The 19,856-nt window shown below is 37.1% G+C and overlaps 1 protein-coding gene across 1 annotated transcript in view; it reads right to left on the bottom strand.

Moving 5' to 3' along the window:
- LOC142540903 (stromal processing peptidase, chloroplastic-like) overlaps positions 1-19,856 on the bottom strand; it is a 28,597-nt gene that overhangs the window by 1,266 nt on the left and 7,475 nt on the right. Inside the window, exons 12-24 of the mRNA XM_075647363.1 lie at positions 18,213-18,416; positions 17,737-17,904; positions 16,857-17,006; positions 16,423-16,560; positions 15,702-15,929; positions 15,429-15,581; positions 14,112-14,235; positions 13,113-13,242; positions 12,828-12,948; positions 12,654-12,734; positions 11,259-11,360; positions 10,926-11,076; positions 10,705-10,830 (exon numbers count right to left, since the gene is read on the bottom strand). Of these exons, the coding sequence (XP_075503478.1) occupies positions 10,739-10,830; positions 10,926-11,076; positions 11,259-11,360; positions 12,654-12,734; positions 12,828-12,948; positions 13,113-13,242; positions 14,112-14,235; positions 15,429-15,581; positions 15,702-15,929; positions 16,423-16,560; positions 16,857-17,006; positions 17,737-17,904; positions 18,213-18,416 (1,842 nt within the window). The 3' untranslated portion in view covers positions 10,705-10,738. The remainder of the gene's footprint in view (positions 1-10,704; positions 10,831-10,925; positions 11,077-11,258; positions 11,361-12,653; positions 12,735-12,827; positions 12,949-13,112; positions 13,243-14,111; positions 14,236-15,428; positions 15,582-15,701; positions 15,930-16,422; positions 16,561-16,856; positions 17,007-17,736; positions 17,905-18,212; positions 18,417-19,856) is intronic.

Genomic DNA, 19,856 nt, shown 5'->3' with positions numbered 1-19,856 from the left:
CTCTTGTAAAAGGTCAAGCGCATACTTTCTTTGAGATAGAACTTCAGATTTGCAGTGAGCTCTATCTATCTGAAGGAGATTTCTAGGTCATCCAATGTCTATGGTCACAAAATGTTACAGATATTCTTTGACTTCTTCTAAACCAGCAATATACTATTAGCCAAAAGAAAATCAACACAAACAACAATGAACAAACATAGAGTGGTTTGGATTGCAATGGCGAAAACCTACAATCATAACACTGATGAATTTGTCAAACTATGCAGGGTCTTTGTTTCAGACATAAATAGCTTTCTCAAGTTCGTTGACCATCTTCTCAACCCGAGCAAATATCCTGGAGGTAATTCCATGCACACATTGTGATATAAGAAGGAATAACTGACATCTAGTTGAAGCATGGATCATTCCTTATCCACACCAATAACGAGGATGTGTACCACACAAAAATCACGAATTTGTAATTATTTAAGTTGGTCCTGAATCGATGTTAATAAGTTATTGAAATTATTAATTTAGTTTTAAAATAAATAGCCTCAATGGACCTTTGACTGAACCAGAAAACAAAAAAAAGTGCAAAAAAAATCTGCTAGACAAATCTTAAAATCTACGGGCGTATAAAATCTAACACCTAAAGCCTTGTATGTATAATAAAAGACAAAAATAGTAAATTTTCTAAAATAAAAATATTCTCTAACAATGAATAATGTTAACTCGATAGCATTGTAGCAAGCAACAAGAACAAGCTTTTATCCTAGTGAATGGGTCGGCAATATGAATCGTTCTATATCATTGTGTCCTATCCCCTTGTATATCCCGATCTACATTTAAATTAATTTTATCTTTCTTCTAGCTAGGTTAGAATGTGTATTTGTCGGAGAAAAGTTCCTCTGCAATAATTCATGTAACATTTCTTGTTACATTAATAATTGATGACAAGTCACCAGTGTATCAAATTGCATACTTAAAAAACTGCCACACCAATAAAAACCTAACATGCGGCAATCAATTAACAATGTAACATAGTATATTACTGGAAGTATTAAAGAAGATATATTTTTCCATATTTGACGTGGTCTAACATCGCCTAACAGATACATTTATTGGTCGTTTAAGTACGTGTCCATACTATTTTAAATGTATCTCTCAAATTTTTCCTCAATAAATGTAACCCCAACTTTCTCTAAGGTATTTTTCATTTCTTACACTGTTCATCCTTGTATACCTCCATATCTACCTTAACATCGTAGTCTCTGCGGCTCTCATCTTCTGCTCATGTGCTCAGTTAACAGCTCAACATTCAGTTCTATATAACATATCAGGTCTAACTACTGTTCAATAAAACTTCCCTTTAAGCTACAGAGATATCTTGTTATCACAAGAACACATGACGTCTTACTTCATTCAATCATACTACTTGTATTCTATGCAAAACATCTCTATCAATCCCTCTTCCGTCAATTTACAAAATCGATCCAAGATACTTAAAGGTCCCTGTTACAGGTACCTCGTCATCTCTTATCTTAACCATTGGCTTAATACATCTAATATTGCTAAAATTTTAAATTGCATATCGCGTCTTTACTCTACTAAGTTTAAAACCTTGTACTACAGTGTTCCCCCAAGATTCGAGCTTGACATTTTCCAGTGTTCCCACAAGATTCGAGCTTGATATTTACTCGTTTATGAGTCTCATGATCTCATCTACCACGACAATGTCATCTACAGCAACATGCAGCATGGTAACATTATTGACGTGTCCAGCAAGTTCATCCATGACCAGTGTAAAAAAATAGCATTGTCGTAAACATTGACGCTTTTTATTCAAACAATAAAAGATATGTCTTATCTAATTCTTGGATCATTATCCTAAATAACATGATAACAATGAAATTGAACTGCCAATCAAACCTCATATGTAAAAATAATACAATTTGAATCACACAAAATCCATCCCTTGGCTCCACAATAATTTGGGTACACTGATATATGCTAAATTTCAAACTTGCACAAGGTTGTAAATGGCGGGAGGCGGAGGCGGAGGCGGTGGCGGTGGCGGGGCGGTCGGTGACGGCCTACCGCCTCGGCCGCCTAGGCCGGTTGAATTTTTTTAAACTATCATTTCTAGTTGGATCTATTCTTGTGCAACTTGTTAGTGTCAAAAATCAAAGAATAATTTCATTATATTATTTTCCAATAGCTATGTGATATTTATACAACATATTAAACTATTTAGAATGGAAACTCTAGATCTTAATCCTAGCAATCTCTTGAATTAAGGAAACCAAATATACACATAATATAAATAACATCAATTAAAGATCTACAACATATTATTTATAAAATCTTCCAACATAGTCACAATATCTTCAGTTTTTAACACTCTCCCTCAAGCTCAAAAGTAGACATATTCCATTCCCAGCTTGGAAACAATCTTTTGCAATACTGTACTCTGGAGTCTTTCGTAAGCACATCAACAAATTGGCCATTCGAAGGAACAAATTGAGTACAAATCATTCCACTATCTAGCTTCTCCTTTATGAAGTGTCTATCTATTTCAATATACTTCATTCTGTCGTGTTGAACTCGATTATGATCAATATTTATGGCAGATTTGTTGTCGCAAAATAATCTTATCGGCCCTTCCCATTTAATTTTCAAGTCATTCAAAATTATCTTGATCCATAAAAATTCACATATTCTCAATGTCATTGCTCTAAACTCGGCCTTTGAACTTGATCGAGCCACAACATCTTGCTTCTCGCTTCTCCACGTCACTCGGTTGCACCTTCTATCAACAAGAGAACCTGCATAATCAGCGTCAGTATATGCCTCAAGGCCTAATCCAGCGTTTCTCTTGAATAAAATGCCTTTGCCTGTGTTCGCTTCTAGGTAATTCAGTATCCTATAGACTGCATGTAGGTGTACTTCTCTGGGATCATGCATAAATTGACTTATAACACCCACAGTGTATGCAATATCCGGTCTGGTATGAGCAAGATAGATAAGCTTACCAACCAGCCTTTGATAGCTCTCTTTGTCGACTACGGGTCCATCATTGTCATCACCAAGTTTGTGGGTAGCATCAATTGGTGTAGGGGCTGGTTTGCAAGCTAACATTCCAGTTTCAGTCATTAGGTATGTGACATACTTTTGTTGTCAGATAAATATTCCTTTCTTGGACTGAGATACTTCTATTCCAACAAAATACTTCAATCTCACAAGTTCTTTCATCTCAAACTCTTTTGCCAAATAGCTCCCCAAAGCTTGCTTTTCCTTCTCATTTTTTTCAGACACGACTATGTCATCCACATATACCAATAGGATTGTGACTCCCCTTGAGTAAAAATGTTTAAAGAACAAAGTATGGTCTCCTAGGCTTTATCTGTATCCATAAGCAAGCATTGCTTTCGTGAACCTCCTAAACCAGTCCCTTGGTGATTGTTTAAGGTCATATAGTGCCTTCTTTAATCTGCAAACTTTAGAGCCCTCGAAATCTTTATTGAATCCTGGAAGAACATCCATCTATATTTCTTCTTCCAGATCGCCGTGAAAAAAAGCATTCTTTACATCAAACTGCACTAAATTCCAGTTAAACTCGGATGCTAAAGACAATAGGATTCGGAAAGTAATCATCTTGGCAACTGGAGCGAATGTTTCTCGATAATCAACACCATAGGTTTGTGTATAGCCCTTTGCAACAAGTCTTGCCTTGTACCTCTCTAGTTAGCACTAAATTTTGTTCTTTTCCAGGTCCTTCATTTCAATTTTCATAACAACTCTCCAATTCTCATTAGATAATGCCTCAGATAAGTTATTAGGAACGTGAATGGTGTTTGAATTTACTAGGAAAGCTCTATGTGACACATAAATTTTGAAAGGTTACAAAATTGGCTATTGGATAAAGAGGTTTTTTAGTGCATTCCCTTGTTCCTTTTCGAGCAGCAATAGGCAGATCATAATCACCAAAAAAAAACATTTTTTGGGCATACCTCATTTTTAGAATTAGTTTTGGATTTGATAGGCTCATAATAGTATGCAATTTTGTTGTCGTATCTCCCATTGTTACCGCGTCCAACGTGCTTAATTGACACATTTTTGTGTGATTTTATTGTAGGAAGAAATTTTCTGCTCTTGCGATATATTTGGGCTAAAAAGGGTGATTTTATATCACAATTAAAGTTGCCGAAATGATCTTAATGGAAGACTTGAAGCAGAAAAATTCATAAGTAGTTTTTGGACAAGGCGTGATCACGCCTTGTGACTATCTTCGGCTGCCTAATGAGATAATGAATTTTTATATCAAGGAAGAAAAACAAGATAGAGTTTTTTCCATAAAAAACTCTATATTATTGGAGGATATTTTCTAGTATCTTTTAATTTTTATGTATTAGGTTTTTATATTTAGATTAATGGGCTTTTCTCAAAAAAATTGACAACAAAAAGAAAATTAAAAATCCTACCGTTCACGTGAGCAATTAGGCGGCAGCAAAGAGAATTCTCTTCAACCTCTTCTCCAACAACTCACGTGAAGAGAAGGGAAAAAAGCGCAAAAATTTCTCAACTTCTCTCCACAACTCTAGGCTAAGTTTTATTTCTGATTCAAGGGATAATTCTACTATTTCAATTTTATTACTGTAAGGCTTTTTGTGCTTCAATTTAATATTCATGTTTTGTTCAAGTATTTGTTGATTTATATTTAATTCTATGAAAGTTGTATGTTGATTAATATGACAATTTAATTCGATATATAATTTTCTACTGCTATCCATGAATTCAGTGATCCGTAATAGTCATGAATGATTGGTACACGAGTAGCATAGATTAGATGTGTTGTGCTATCATAATATATTTAATCTAAATAAATCAACGAAATTGGATTTATCAATTGCAGCTATCTCGATTGTTAGATTTCAAGATTAACTGTTTTCACAGATCTAAAAGCTATCGTTAATTAATATGGAACGATATCGTGCCCAATTAGTTATTGATAAGTTTTGACTAGATGTTGGGTTTGGTTAATTAAATTAGGAAAACACAAGGATTTTAGCGGCTATCCCTATAATTCTAAGGTTAATTACTTGTAACTGCATGAATAAATAATATGTTAGCCGATGAACAGTGACACAATTGAATAGTGAAAATTCCCTCGAATCAGAGTTTCGTAATTTAATTCTCGTATAGATTTATTATTTTTTATTGCCTTCTAGTTTTAGTTTTAATATTTTATTTTGTTCTTATCCAACAAAACCCCTTTGTTATTTATTTTTCCTCGAAATAAATCATCTCCCGTTCCCTGTGGATTCGACCCTACTCACCATTACACTCATTTTACTTAGAGAGTAGGCATTTAAGTTTGGTGGCTCGACGACAGCACACCAGGATTCTTGGCTTTGCTCATGGGCAGCTTAGGGCTTTTTCTTCTTGAGTATACATGGTCAAATTGCTTGCTGTTAGGAGAAGTATTTGACGAGTGACTCGGCTCAACAGAAACTGGAATGGAAGGAATTGGGGCTTCCGGAGCGGCCGAAGGTAACTCAAGTAAGAAGGAATCTCTATTCTTATCTTCAAGAACAAGTACTGCTTCCTCCTTAAGATATGGTTGGGTAAAGTATGATGCATCTTCATCAGAAGTAAGATCCATGGAAACAAAAAATTTCTTAAAAGGAGGATGATAAAACTTGTAGCCTTTTGGGTTGATGAATACCCAACAAATATACACTTATGAGCTCTATAATCTAACTTCCTTTGTTATGAATATGAACAAATGCAGTGCAACCAAAAAATTTTGGGTTGAGGTGAGATTTCTTGTCAAGTTTAGGGAAAAATTCAGTTAGTACCTGGATTGGACTTCTAAAACCTAAAGTTTTTTAGGGCCAACGGTTTATAATGTATGCAAATGTTAGTACGACTTCTCCCCAATAATTTTTTGGACCATTTTTATGGAAAAGAAGAGCTCAGGCTGGAGCTAGAAAATGACCATTTTTCCTCTCCGCCACTCCGTTTTTTTGTGGGGTATAAGTGCAAGATGATTCAGGGATAATTCCTTGCTTTTCAAAATAGGAAGACAAGGTTCAGAATAGGAAGACAAGGTGTGATTGAAATATTCCCTTGCGTTATCAGATCTAAATTTTTTAATTAAAATGGAATGGAAATTTTTAAACACAATACTAACATCGGACTTATTTTTGACAAGGAATATCCATGAAATCCGAGTGCAATCATCAATAAATGAGACAAACCATCGAGGTCCAGATATATTAGGAGTAATCGAAGGTTCCCAAACATCACTATGGATTAGATACAAAGGAGTAGCACATCTTTTATTGCTTATTGGAAAGTTTACATGTTTATGTTTTGCAAACTCACAAACATAACAATGAAGACGTTCATTTCCTAACCCCACAAACAACAATGGAAACATAGATTTTAAAACTCCAAACATGGATGACCTAATCGGAAATGGTTAAGCCAAATGCTATCCTTATTTGAAGATGACAAAAAAAGACAAGGACACTTTATTCTTAACGTTGTTCAAGTTGCCAATTACCTCAAGAAAATATAGCTAGTTTCTTCCCTAGCAAGTCGAATCTCCCTCCCCGAATCCTGGTCCTAAAGCACACAATGAGATGCATAAAAAACACATTACATTTAAGGCTGTAGCTAAGCTTTTTGATAGATATTAGGCTGGTGGTTAATCTTGGCACGTGAAGAACATTGTGAAGTCTAATTGTGGGGCTGATTTGGATACTGTCTATCCCAGCAACGGTGGTACGAGATGTAACGCCCCAGATTCGACGACTGTCCTCACTGTATCAAGACGAGTCTTTCCAACGTGCTTATGTCCTCACTCACACGCACCCTTGGGAAACTTCCCAGGAGGTCACCCATCCCAAAATTGCCCCAAGTCAAGCACGCTTAACTTTGGAGTTCTTATGTGATGAGCTACCGAAAAGAAGATGCATCTTCGTGATATGAGTATTACAAATCAAATCTTTTAAGCCCTCTTCAACTGTACAGTCCATTACATTGAACAATCTCGGAATCCCTCTCATTCCGGTGTGGGATCGGTTCATTCATGTTCCATCCACCTAGAAGCCTGCCAGGAGCCGCTCATTGTCCGTGCAACCTAATGGCACCGGCGATCACCCCCCGCCCTCTTCGGCCCCGGGCCTCACATGCCCACCAACTTCCGCTTGGTTCGTCCCCGAACCACACCGTACTCGGAGAGTTCGGCTCTAATACCAACTGTAACGCCCAGATTCGACGTTTGTCCTCACTATACCAAGACGAGTCTTTTCAGCGTGCTTATGTCCTCACTCACACGCACCCTAGAAAACTTCCCAGAAGGTCACCCATCCCAAAATTGCCCTAAGTCAAGCAAGCTTAACTTTGGAGTTCTTATGTGATGAGCTACCGAAAAGAAGATGCACCTTCGTGATATGAGTAGTACAAATCAAATCTTTTAAGCCCTCTTCAACTGTACAGTCCATTACATTGAACAGTCTCGGAATCCCTCTCATTCCCGTGTGGGTCGGTTCATTCATGTTCCCTCCACCTAGAAGCCTGCCAGGAGCCGCTCATTGTCCGTGCAACTGATGGCACCGGCGATCACCCCCCGCCCTCTTCGGCCCCGGGCCTCACATGCCCACCAGCTTACGCTTGGTTCGTCCCCGAACCACACGTACCAAGAGAGGTCGGCTCTGATACCAACTGTAACGCCCCAGATTTGACGACTGTCCTCACTGTATCAAGACGAGTCTTTCCAGCGTGCTTATGTCCTCACTCACACGCACCCTGGGAAACTTCCCAGAAGGTCACCCATCCCAAAATTGCTCCAAGTCAAGCACGCTTAACTTTGGAGTTCTTATGTGATGAGCTACCGAAAAGAAGATGCACCTTCGTGATATGAGTAGTACAAATCAAATCTTTTAAGCCCTCTTCAACTGTACAGTCCATTACATTGAACAGTCTCGGAATCCCTCTCATTCCCGTGTGGGTCAGTTCATTCATGTTCCCTCCACCTAGAAGCCTGCCAGGAGCCGCTCATTGTCCGTGCAACTGATGGCACCGGCGATAACCCCCCGCCCTCTTCGGCCCCGGGCCTCACATGATCACCGCCCAGATTCGACGTTTGTCCTCACTATACCAAGACGAGTCTTTTCAGCGTGCTTATGTCATCACTCACACGCACCCTAGAAAACTTCCCAGGAGGTCACCCATCCCAAAATTGCCCCAAGTCAAGCACGCTTAACTTTGGAGTTTTTATGTGATGAGCTACCGAAAAGAAGATGCACCTTCGTGATATGAGTAGTACCAATCAAATCTTTTAAGCCCTCTTCAAATGTACAGTCCATTACATTGAATAGTCTCGGAATCCCTCTCATTCCGGTGTGGGATCGGTTCATTCATGTTCCATCCACCTAGAAGCCTGCCAGGAGCCGCTCATTGTCCGTGCAACCTAATGGCACCGGCGATCACCCCCCGCCCTCTTCGGCCCCGGGCCTCACATGCCCACCAGCTTCCGCTTGGTTCGTCCCCGAACCACACCGTACTCGGAGAGATCGGCTCTAATACCAACTGTAACGCCCAGATTCGACGTTTGTCCTCACTATACCAAGACGAGTCTTTTCAGCGTGCTTATGTCCTCACTCACACGCACCCTAGAAAACTTCCCAGCAGGTCACCCATCCCAAAATTGCCCCAAGTCAAGCAAGCTTAACTTTGGAGTTCTTATGTGATGAGCTACCGAAAAGAAAATGCACCTTCTTGATATGAGTAGTACAAATCAAATCTTTTAAGCCCTCTTCAACTGTACAGTCCATTACATTGAACAGTCTCGGAATCCCTCTCATTCCCGTGTGGGTCGGTTCATTCATGTTCCCTCCACCTAGAAGCCTGCCAGGAGCCGCTCATTGTCCGTGCAACCTCATGGCACCGGCGATCATCCCCCGCCCTCTTCGGCCCCGGGCCTCACACGAGAACCATCAACAATGGTTATCTTTTGGTTGCTTGGACAAGGTGTGTAGTTTTTGAATTTAAGTGAGTAATGGCTCACAGGGTCGTGGCTCCTGAATCGACAATCCACAAATTTCTAAACGCAATATCTGAAGCATTTTATCCTAGAGAGATAAGAGACTTACATGAATGGGCTAAGGAACAAGTAACGTTGTTCATCTCTTCATTCCAAAGGAGTTTTCGAAGTCTCAACCTCTTCTTACTGAGTTCATTCAGTCTTGGGTCACCTTCTTGGCTAGGCTGATTGACAGTAAAGTAGGCTTGGTTTAAGTTTCTGGTTTGTCCCCATCATTGATTCCTGTCCTTGTTTCTGCCATGTAATTTCCAGCACTTGTCCTTAGTGTGTCCAGTCTTTCTACAATAAGTGCACCATAAATTTTTTTTACCATCTCGACTTCAACTTTTGATATTTCTGCTCTTCCGTACTCCTTAACTTGACGTCATTCTTGTACTCCTTAACTTGACGTCATTTTGGAATCTCCGCGACCGTCACCGACCCCTCTGAATTTTGAGGCTCAAGCATCACGATTCTCCGACTTTCTTCAGCCTGAATCAAAGAGATCGTTTCTTTCAAACATGGTATCTCATCTTTTCCTAGAATTTTGACCCTTACTTGATAGAATTATGGGTTCAATCCAGCTAAGAAATCATAAACTCTGTCCTTATCAATGAATTGTTTTAGAGTAGAGGCATCTTCTGGACAATACATCACAATGACCCGACAAGTGATCAAGTTTCTGCCAAATATTTTGAAGTTCGTTGGTGTACTCAGTAATCGGTTTATTTCCTTCCTTGAACGATCCCACCTTTATTTTGATTTCATAGACATGGGCAGTATCACGAGCCTTCGAATAAGTTCGTTTGATTGACTCCCAAATGGCCTTTGGAGACGTTAAAACATGACAGTGTCACTAATCCTTGGATCCGTAGACTCCAACAGCCACGACATGACCACAGATTCAGCTTCATCTCACGTGTCGAAGCCTTCTTTCTCCTGGTTTGGGTCCAGTCCCAAGAAGGTGACTAATTTTCCCTTTTCCCTTCAAAAAAGTCCGCACAAACTGGGACCATTTCAAGTAGTTCTTTCCATCCAAACATAAGTTCGTCCAAATGTTTTGCAAGTCATCGGTCGTTGGATTGAGATTTACACCCTCCGATTTGGTAGATTGCTTCACAACTAAAGTTTTTTTTAAGCTTCAGAATCAGACATGATTAAGAAATGAAGAGAACGATTTATTGGGTTGGAAGAAAAAAACGTGAATTTAGAAAAAAAAAACTATATCTGATATCATGTAAAAAATCAGAGAATAATATTATTGTATTATTTTCCAATAGCTACATGGTATTTATACAACATACTAAACTATTTAGAATGGGAACCCATGAATATAATCCCAGCAATACCCTGACTTAAGAAAACCAAATATACACCTTTAGTATCAATCAGAGGGAGACAGCATATTATTTATACAATCTTCAAACTTGGTCAAATAGAAAATTTGAAGACCATACTATGAAGCATGAATACATTTTTCTAACCACAGAATATGCCGTGATTCATTTACCATAGGCTTCAATTAATCATTACTTTTTATCATGCAAGGCGTTGGGTTAATTTTATTTATTCACATATATACCGATATATAACTCTGGTTAGAATGAGCAATCCACAAAAAGATTAAATCTCACATGCCAAATATTGCAACTTCTTCACGTAAAGCTTTCATGTCGTTGGCCGTGTTACAGTGGACGAACCCCGTCCCACCGGGATAATGTTATGGAGGCCCTCTACCAATTCTTCCTCCACAATGGAATCTGCAAAAGAAGTTTAATAAAGAACTTGGATAAAGTAGATGATAAATACTTAAAAGGAGACATATTTCATCTCATAACGCAAAATTATACTTCACCTGTGTCATCTTCCCCAGCCTGAGACCCAGAAATCCCAATGCAAGAGTACAGGGAATTCTCATCTATCTTCAACTGCTCATATGCTACATATACATCTTCAACAGTAGCAGCATCATATAGTGAAGTGAGATCTTTGATGCATGATATATCCTGGAAAATGGTATAAAAGTGGATTATATTAGAGGGGAAAAAACATGGAATTGCTATATCTTGGAAAATGGTATAAAAGTGGATTATCTTAGAGGGAAAAAAATATGGAACTGCTAGAAAGACGGAAAGTTCTATGTTGAGGAAGGTTGCAAAAACTGCAATTAATTTCCTATGAATTGTACCTTCATCGGGACAGATGTCGACTGCAAGTGAGCCATCAATCCTAACCAATAAGCATTCGACTTGATTTCAGCTTCATGCCGCATTAGCAGTGTCCGTCTTGCCTGTAAATGAATAAGAGTTAAAGAAGTGAAAACAACCATCCATTTGGAATAATGGTGCACTGTCCACTCACACAGGGAGCACAAAGGCTGGAAGATTTTATATCAAATAATCAGGGTCAAAAGTGAGGTACTTAGGCGTATGGGAGTGAAATATGCAGTTTACAGTGTTTATAGGCAGTTTCAAAGTGCCTTCGGTAAAAATGAACATGAAATCCTTTATATTTTAACATTGCAAGCAAAGAGGCTCATTTTAAAAATTACTTTGAAGAAAACTTTAGAGCAAATTTTTTCAATGGAGGATATGTCGTTTTTTTTAATCTGATAATGGGAAAAAATACCATTACACCATAATTTATGGCTTAGTTTAACAATCATCAGAACTAAATGGACATGTCTTGAGTTCAGGGCTATTAAAATCCAGGATCAACACTTGCTAATAAACAATTTCAATTGTCATCATTGCCATATTGTGTTTTAAATTTATGGTCCACTCACAGTTGCTGGTAAATAGTCATGATTTCCAGAAAAAAAAAAAAAAAGAGAGACAAAAAAAAATGAACGCCTTCTATTGTTAACAATTCACCAAAAAATTGATTGGTTTTTCATTCCTGAAAAGGAACATACATGGAAATGCAACTGAATTAGCCATCTAGCACACACAAGGATGTTCATACATAAATCCAGAGAATACAAATAATAACACCTGGTTGATGCATTTGCTTTACTACCAGAGATCTGGAAGATAAAGTAATATATTGTCATTGACCCTCGACTCTTAACATGTGCAAGGATAACAACAGTTTCGACCTTATGTAAAAGTATAAACACTATTGTTGGGCCACTTCCTACAAACTCAACTTAACACTGGAGAAAAGTGATCATGGTACTTGTGCAAGGGAGTCATAGCTTCAAAACTCCTGGTGTGCAAATCCTTATATAATTCATTAGTTTGTCCGCAACTATTGCCCAATATCAAATCATCAAGCACATTTATAGCTTTGATGTTTCCAAGCATAGATTTGCCCTGGTTTACAGCTTAACATGAGGCAAGTAAGCTAAAGTATAAATACTAGACACCTCCCATAAGCTTGAGCTTCAAGAACAAGTAGTTACTAACGATAATACAACTTACAGAAAAAAAGGCAACCGTCTAATAAATCCATAGGCGTCAAGTGTATGGTAGCACCAACAGTGTCAAAATCAACAAAATTACTAAACAAATCTCAACCAATGAAAAGTAAGAGATTGAAAATTGTAAGAATCAAGTCATGATCGTTATCAGAAGTAACTCACTCTATCCAATTCCCTTGGGGCAATTTGGTTGTCGTGCAGACCTCTGAGAACACTTTTGCAAGCATCAACAGCTTTATGTACCTGTGTTTGTTGTTAAGTTGTTAAAAAAAAGATAGAAGGGCAATTCCAGCATACATGCAAAATCTAGGGTGATTATAAAGAAGAAATAAGTACCTTTCCAGGGGTTGATGTCACAGATATCACATACCACCCAAGCTTCAACCGATCAAATAGGTTTAATTCAAATGAAACATCATATGTCAATCCAAGAGAATCCCTGACGGTTGTAAAGAGCCTGAAAACAGAAAATTACCAACAGCAACAATAGTTCACACTCAACTACAACCTTGACTAATTAATATGAGAATTGAACCTAAGGCCTTGTATATAATTATATTCTTATGGAAAACACGACAAATGCCCTTTCAGCATTGGCATTTATGGTACCATAGAAATTACCTCGAATTTATGACCTCAGCCAAAAGTCCCAATGTAACAGCAAAAAATAATGGGTGATCCCGCAGTTTCCCTTGCACACCCTTTTCAGCATTCTCAGACCCTCCAGATTGTTGATCAAAATTTACAAGTTCTGGAAAAGAAACCATAAGTGAATTATGGTGTATGCCTTATGATAAATCAAGATTCAGTTAGCATGGAATAGTTAAAAACTTCAAAAAAACTACCATATCACAGTGCTGATTAAGCGCAAAAATCTAGTAAGAGGAGTTATCGAATTAGAAAAAAATCAGCGTAGTTCCCAATTTATCATTAGCACTTTCATTGAGATTTCAATTCTCTAGTGAATGACACTTTGACATATATATATTACCTGGTTGAAAACAGAAACCAAGCAACATATAGAAAACTTTTACACCCCCAGAAACCACTTAATTTTTGTGACTAAATTCTCTGAATACCTTTCACAAGCAAACAAGAAAGGTTTTTAGCATCAACAAGGCATGCTTAAAAAGCAACAAATCCTATTATTTCTTTTTCTAAAGCAAATCATCTTTTCCGCGCATATAGAAATCTAATGCACCCCAGGTTTTCGGTATAGCAGAGATGGTTATTGTCACAACTGAACGACATTAGCCAAGGTCAAAATCTGCAAGTAGAGTGAATTTTTTTCCTTTAAGGAACACGTGAACATGGAGAGACATATATCAAACAAAATGGAGAGGACAAAAGCTCTTGCAGTTTTGACTTTTCAAAATGGAAACAAATGGATGAGCATATGCTTTATGTTAGAGGGTAAATCCAAGTCAAAAAAGGGTTGGCTTGACTGTGTTCACGCACAAGCGTCCACAAACAAGAAAAGTACAACTAGTAACTAGCATCACCAAAATGCAGATTACATTGGATGACTCATGCCGAAACAGATGCCTTGGATGATGCCCATGTCACTGCTATACATGAATGAGGAACACATACAGTCCATTGTGCACCCAAAGAACTCACCAAATGTAGCAGAATTGCTAACTGAATCATGCAGATTCTTTCCATCAAAAGTTAACCCCCATCGATTCGGGGCAGGGCCTGCAATGTATGCACATGCTCGCTCATCTGTGTCCTTCAAAAACATCTGAGAAAAATGCGCTAGTAAAACACCCAGGACAGGCACAAACCAGAACATCATTGAGGAGAAATTTCTCAATTTCACCAACAAAAACTAGATGATCGGATAGCAAATCTATATTACCTATAAAAGTATGGATGGAGGGCAATGTTTTCGAATTGTGAATTGGTAAAACTAACCATCCGTGTGTGTAAAGTATGATAAATCACATGAATATTTTCGTCAATTCATTTATATTTGTAGGGAGATATATGGAAAAACAATTTATCAACTATGTTGCCCCTCAAATGTTATTAAGTTTTTTTCCTACCACATAAATTCCTAACAAAAAATTGTATCAATTGAGTACTTATAACTGAATCTGGTCCGGAAATTAAAGCATATAATAATCATTAATCTGTCTTGAAAGGATTTATCGGTAGGTTATTAGACCAGAGGAATTCATATTTATATTGAAGGATTTTTGCTATGAAAGAGTTGCAGTTGGCCACTTATAATTTTAATTATGAATGGAAAAGGTGAACTTTTGCAGTGTGTTTTGTGTGTCGGCTCTGGGATGCTTCTTTCTTCTCGGTGCTACCAAACATTAACAAATCAGTTATCTACATCTTGACAGGAGCAATATGTTGTAGAAGTCCTCAAAGAAGTGGAGTGGAATATTCGTTTCTATAGAAGTATTCTACATATCATGCTTATTATCATTTGTTATATATATAACATCAGATTTAGATATTGTATAACTCCAAAAAAATTTAGTTTACTTTATATCTAATTGGTATCTAGGTATATCGCACGTACTTCATGCTTCTTCAACTGACAGAAGAAGATACTAATCAATTATCACAATGGACAATTTCATCCCATGTGGATGGAGGAAACAGGGACAGAACACACAATGACCATGTTCTTTCGAGAGAGAAACACACACGCACACAATGACCATGTTCATTTTTGTAGGAAAAAGTCTAGACAATCTACATGAAAACTAGCGGAGACAGTAACTCAAAAGTCTTGCTATCACTAATGGAAGTAAAAACAAAGCTTATCCATAACCTGCTCCATAACACAAATAACATAAATCATTTACGAAATCTTTAGAGATAACAGAACAAAGAATGACATAGAGGTTGTAAACAGGTCATACATCAATATAAATTTAATACTAAAAAAACCATGCCGTTATGAAGTCATGTCCATACTTGTTGATGCTGCCAATCTGAAGTGTGTGGCCGGAATATGATTGGGTTGTAATGTTGCGCTCTCTCAAGACCTTTTTTTTCTTTTACTGTACCTAGATACTCCAAAATACAAGACTCGATATCCTCTTCTGAGAAGTCTCCAACAATACTCACCTAACAAACAAACAAGAAGTCAAAATTCGATAAGATGATAGTCACTTTGGTATTCTAGATTTCAAAATGACATGCAACTTAATTTATTAAATTAACAGAGGAAGATACAAAGATATACACCTCCATATTGTCACAAACAAATTGATTCATCACTGCATCTTTCACTCGTGAAAGTGTTAACTGTTGTAATGAATTTGGTGTAGGCTCAACAAACCGTTCATCTCCATTCAGCATAGCGAGCATGAGCTTGTGGGCAGTTGAGCGCTCTAAGCTTTTAGGAATAGAGCGGTAATAGGATAGATATAACTGCTTTGCTCTATCAAATGCATCATCCAGCCAAACATTATGCTGCAAAAATATGAAGTTCTTTCAAACTCAGGAAAAGATGGAGAATGTCCATAGATTCATCAACTGTCAGTATATGAATCCAACTTGACAGCAATAGGACTAAATCTGAAATCTTTTCTTGGAAAAAGATGTCCACATTATTTTAAGAAAAATTTATGCTCCAGGTTTTAATTTACAGCGGCATCTCCTTGTTCAAAAGCAAAGGCATAACAAAATCATCTTGTACACACTAAGGAAGCTGCAAAATACAGATCCTGCCTCCTGACGTTCAAAATACAGCTCAACAACCTCAATTGAATCTCCTAATGGTGGTTTTCTTGATGGTTTATTTTTTTAGTGAGGAGGATATCAGAAAATGAAATCGGTGAGATGAAAGACAACTAAAAAATAATTACCTCGCAGCTGCGTGACTAGTCAAATAACACAAGAGAGTATGTAATCTACACGTAGTGATTTTAATTAAGATTCATACATCACAAAACTTCAAGATTACCTCAAGTACCATATGCAGTAACTGGAAAGCAGCATGCATCCCACCATCTCTTAAAGTAAAACGGAACTCCATGCATATAAATTCTTCAGTTGACTCCAGAGAGCAATTGATCAAGTGGTTCACACAGAAAAGTTCTACCTGGAAATAGATAACATATATCAAATTACTTACAGTAACTATGACCATGAGGGACATATGTTGGACATGTAGTAATATAAAACATGACAAAAAGCGGCAGAAACCTAAATATGATACAAAGAAAAGTAATTCACAAGCTGATAGAGAATGTGAAGAAAATTTGTGTTGTGTTATTTGTTTTCCAATGTGACAGTAACATTTGTGAAAAACATCATTAGAGATACATAAAAACTCGGGGAAAACAGATTATAGATTACAGAAGAGAAAAATATAAATTAAATGGTGTGTTACGTCACCTGTTCACGTGAAAAATCGCCCACACGACCTCCCTCACTTAGGGTACGCACACCTACAATAACAGCTCCTTTGGCTTCAGAACTTTCAGCTGCTCGTCCACCACCAACTATGAGGCGCATAACACCACTATTAGCTTCATTTTTGGATACCTGGTAGCACAACAGGAATCATATGTAAGAGTGGTTAAGAAAATAGTAGCTAATCTTACAAGTCGTTCGGAAAATAACTTGATTCTACAGCACATGACCAGCATCAATGGGAAGTAAGAGTGGATACTACAGCTTAAGACCAGTATCAACATTTTTCTCCACTGAACATGTCGTCATAGCCATAGATTAGGAAATATGACAAAGTATTTCACCAAATGCATTTAATAGGACCAAATGAAGAGAAAGGTGAACGCCTAGAACAGTATATGGACTGGACTTCATAAGAGTTTCAGAACACAGGGTCATTGCACTTTAATTTCAAAATGACATGAAAGAGAACTTCTTCACAGGAAGAATCACTTTCAAATTTTTCGCCATAAAAAAAATGAAACATATCCACAAATTTAGCTCAAACTGCTCTGTCCAAATAAAGTTGTGACTCGAAGTGGCCAAAAAAGTAGGATTAGCAACACCATAAAGCATGCAATTTTCAATTTCAGAAACAAGATAGATGGAACTAGGTGTTTCAAAATACAAATAAGATACATATACATTAACAAACTGGTCCAACAACCATATGCTGGGGGAAGAACACCTGTAATGATAATTTATCCAAGTAACTGTTTTCTGAACAACCTTTGAAAGACAACAACATCAACATCTACCATGTGACTGTAAGGATAAGAACAAAATCATCTGAAAAATCCAAATGAACATCCAATTGATTCACCTTGTAATTTACAGAAATTCCATTCGAAAGACGCCGTTGGACTATTCCTGTTTCCCCATCATATACCTTTGACACCTTTTCTTGGTCAACAGGAACAAAGGATGGATGCCGCAGAAACCTTAATTCCTGCAACTGTTCTGTTGATATCAGTTCTTTTGGAATCTCAAGCTGCAAAAGTGACGATGAAGCCACAAGTTAGTACTCAAAATTTAAGACAGAATTGGGGGAAAAAATTCTTCTAATGGTATTCAACAAAAGAAATGCTTAAGGAACGGGAGTGGTGATAATAAAGAAATCAGAAAAGTGGCAAGAACTCAGATGAACATAAACTCTTATTTTTAAAGCAGAGGTCTTTTTAAGTCTATTAAAACATGAAATAATCTATTTCTGAAGAGTGGACAATCCACCTTGCTCATAAAATTCACACCCTCATGACATAGCAAAAGAACAACTATATGAATGTTAATAATAAAAACCTCTGGCTCAGCCTCTATGAATTCCTTCAAACCAGCTTCTATAGCAGCCACAATCTCTTCTGGTGTTAACTTGAATTCGGTTTCCCCACTTCCATCAATATGCACTTTCTTTGGAACACAAGCAACAATTGCAGCTGGGAGTGGTGCCGATGGTTTTCCATAATCCGAGATGAATTCCAACACCTTTGCACCAATGGAATTAACCTAACACACCAACAAGGGTCAAGAAAAACATCAGTCATGCTTTGAAAATATTGGCAGCATAACCAAATGAGTTTCATGTTTCATCGGTCCAAATTCATTTCAGATTCATAAAAGAATTTATTTCATTTTCTTTTCTATGAATTGAATTCTAATCTTCTGCTGTCTAGATTTATAGTCGTAGTATATAAACATCCTTCATTATATAAATAATTGAAACGGTAGTGTATCCTTTACCGGTGATTTCAATTTTTTCGAGATATCTACTATTTTCTCCATCAGACAAGGGAGTACTGTTTGGAACAAGAAGAGGCAATCAAAATAAGTGCAAGAAGGCATAACCACACATACATACATGCAATTTATTTCATTTTCTTTTGTTAAAAGAATGTGTTTCTTAGTTTTTCTTGTTCAAGATGCTGGCAATCCGACAAATCAAAGCTTTTCGATGAATGTATTTGAATTTGAAGAAATATTTAAAATCAAAGCATTTGAAAATCTGTTGATCTAAAATGATATATCAGTGATAACCATTTGAAATCCTTTTAAAACACATACAAAAATGTATGCAAAGATAATATGGACTTTTAGATATCTGACTAAAATCTTTGCCAAAACATACATGATGGATTTTAGTTAAGAATTTGAAATTAGTCTGTTTCAACTACGTCTATCCAAAGGCACCCTAAGATTCATAGGAAGATTTATTTAATTTATTTTTCTCATGAGGATTGTGTTTCTGGATTGTTCACTTTCTAGAAGTGAAGTGGGTATTCATCCTTCAACCATGGTTTCATTTTTTTCAAAATATCCGCAAATTTATCAATGGAACTGGCACTAAAGTGCAGTTTTGAATCTTTGAGACTAGTAGATGCCGAATAGAGTAAGTTGGAGAAGGCAAGCATAAATATATTCTTACAACAAATATATATCCATATATGTAGACGAACACACGTGCATAAAAACATATACACATACATATACATGTATGTCTTTGACATAGTATGTACCTGTGTACACATATGTATACATGTATAAATGTACACAAACTATAATCACGTTCAGATGTCAGAAAGTGTCCATATATAGGTACATGTATATGTATGTGTTGTCATTACGAAGCACGTGCCCATAAGTGGGAAAATTTCATTTTTTGTCCTATAATTTGCGTGTTTTTCATTTTTTTCATGCTATCGAACAATTTATGGTTTTAATCCTCTTAATTTGCAAATTTTTCAATTTTAATCATTTTAAATCAGAGTGTCTGATTTGGTGCCGGAAAACGATGACGTGACACCAGAAAATGATGATGTGTCATCGGAAACTACTGACGTGTCTGAAGCTATGTCAACACTCTTGTGAAAATAAACTAAAGATGGAAAAAAATGTGCAAATTAAGAACTAAGACCGCGGATTGACCGGCAACATGATCAAAAATATAAA

Source organism: Primulina tabacum, chromosome 3, assembly GCF_025594145.1.
Source record: "Primulina tabacum isolate GXHZ01 chromosome 3, ASM2559414v2, whole genome shotgun sequence".
NCBI classification, from domain to species: Eukaryota; Viridiplantae; Streptophyta; class Magnoliopsida; order Lamiales; family Gesneriaceae; genus Primulina; species Primulina tabacum.
Note: the sequence above shows the minus strand (reverse complement) of the source record. Positions and strands in the feature narration are given on the sequence as shown.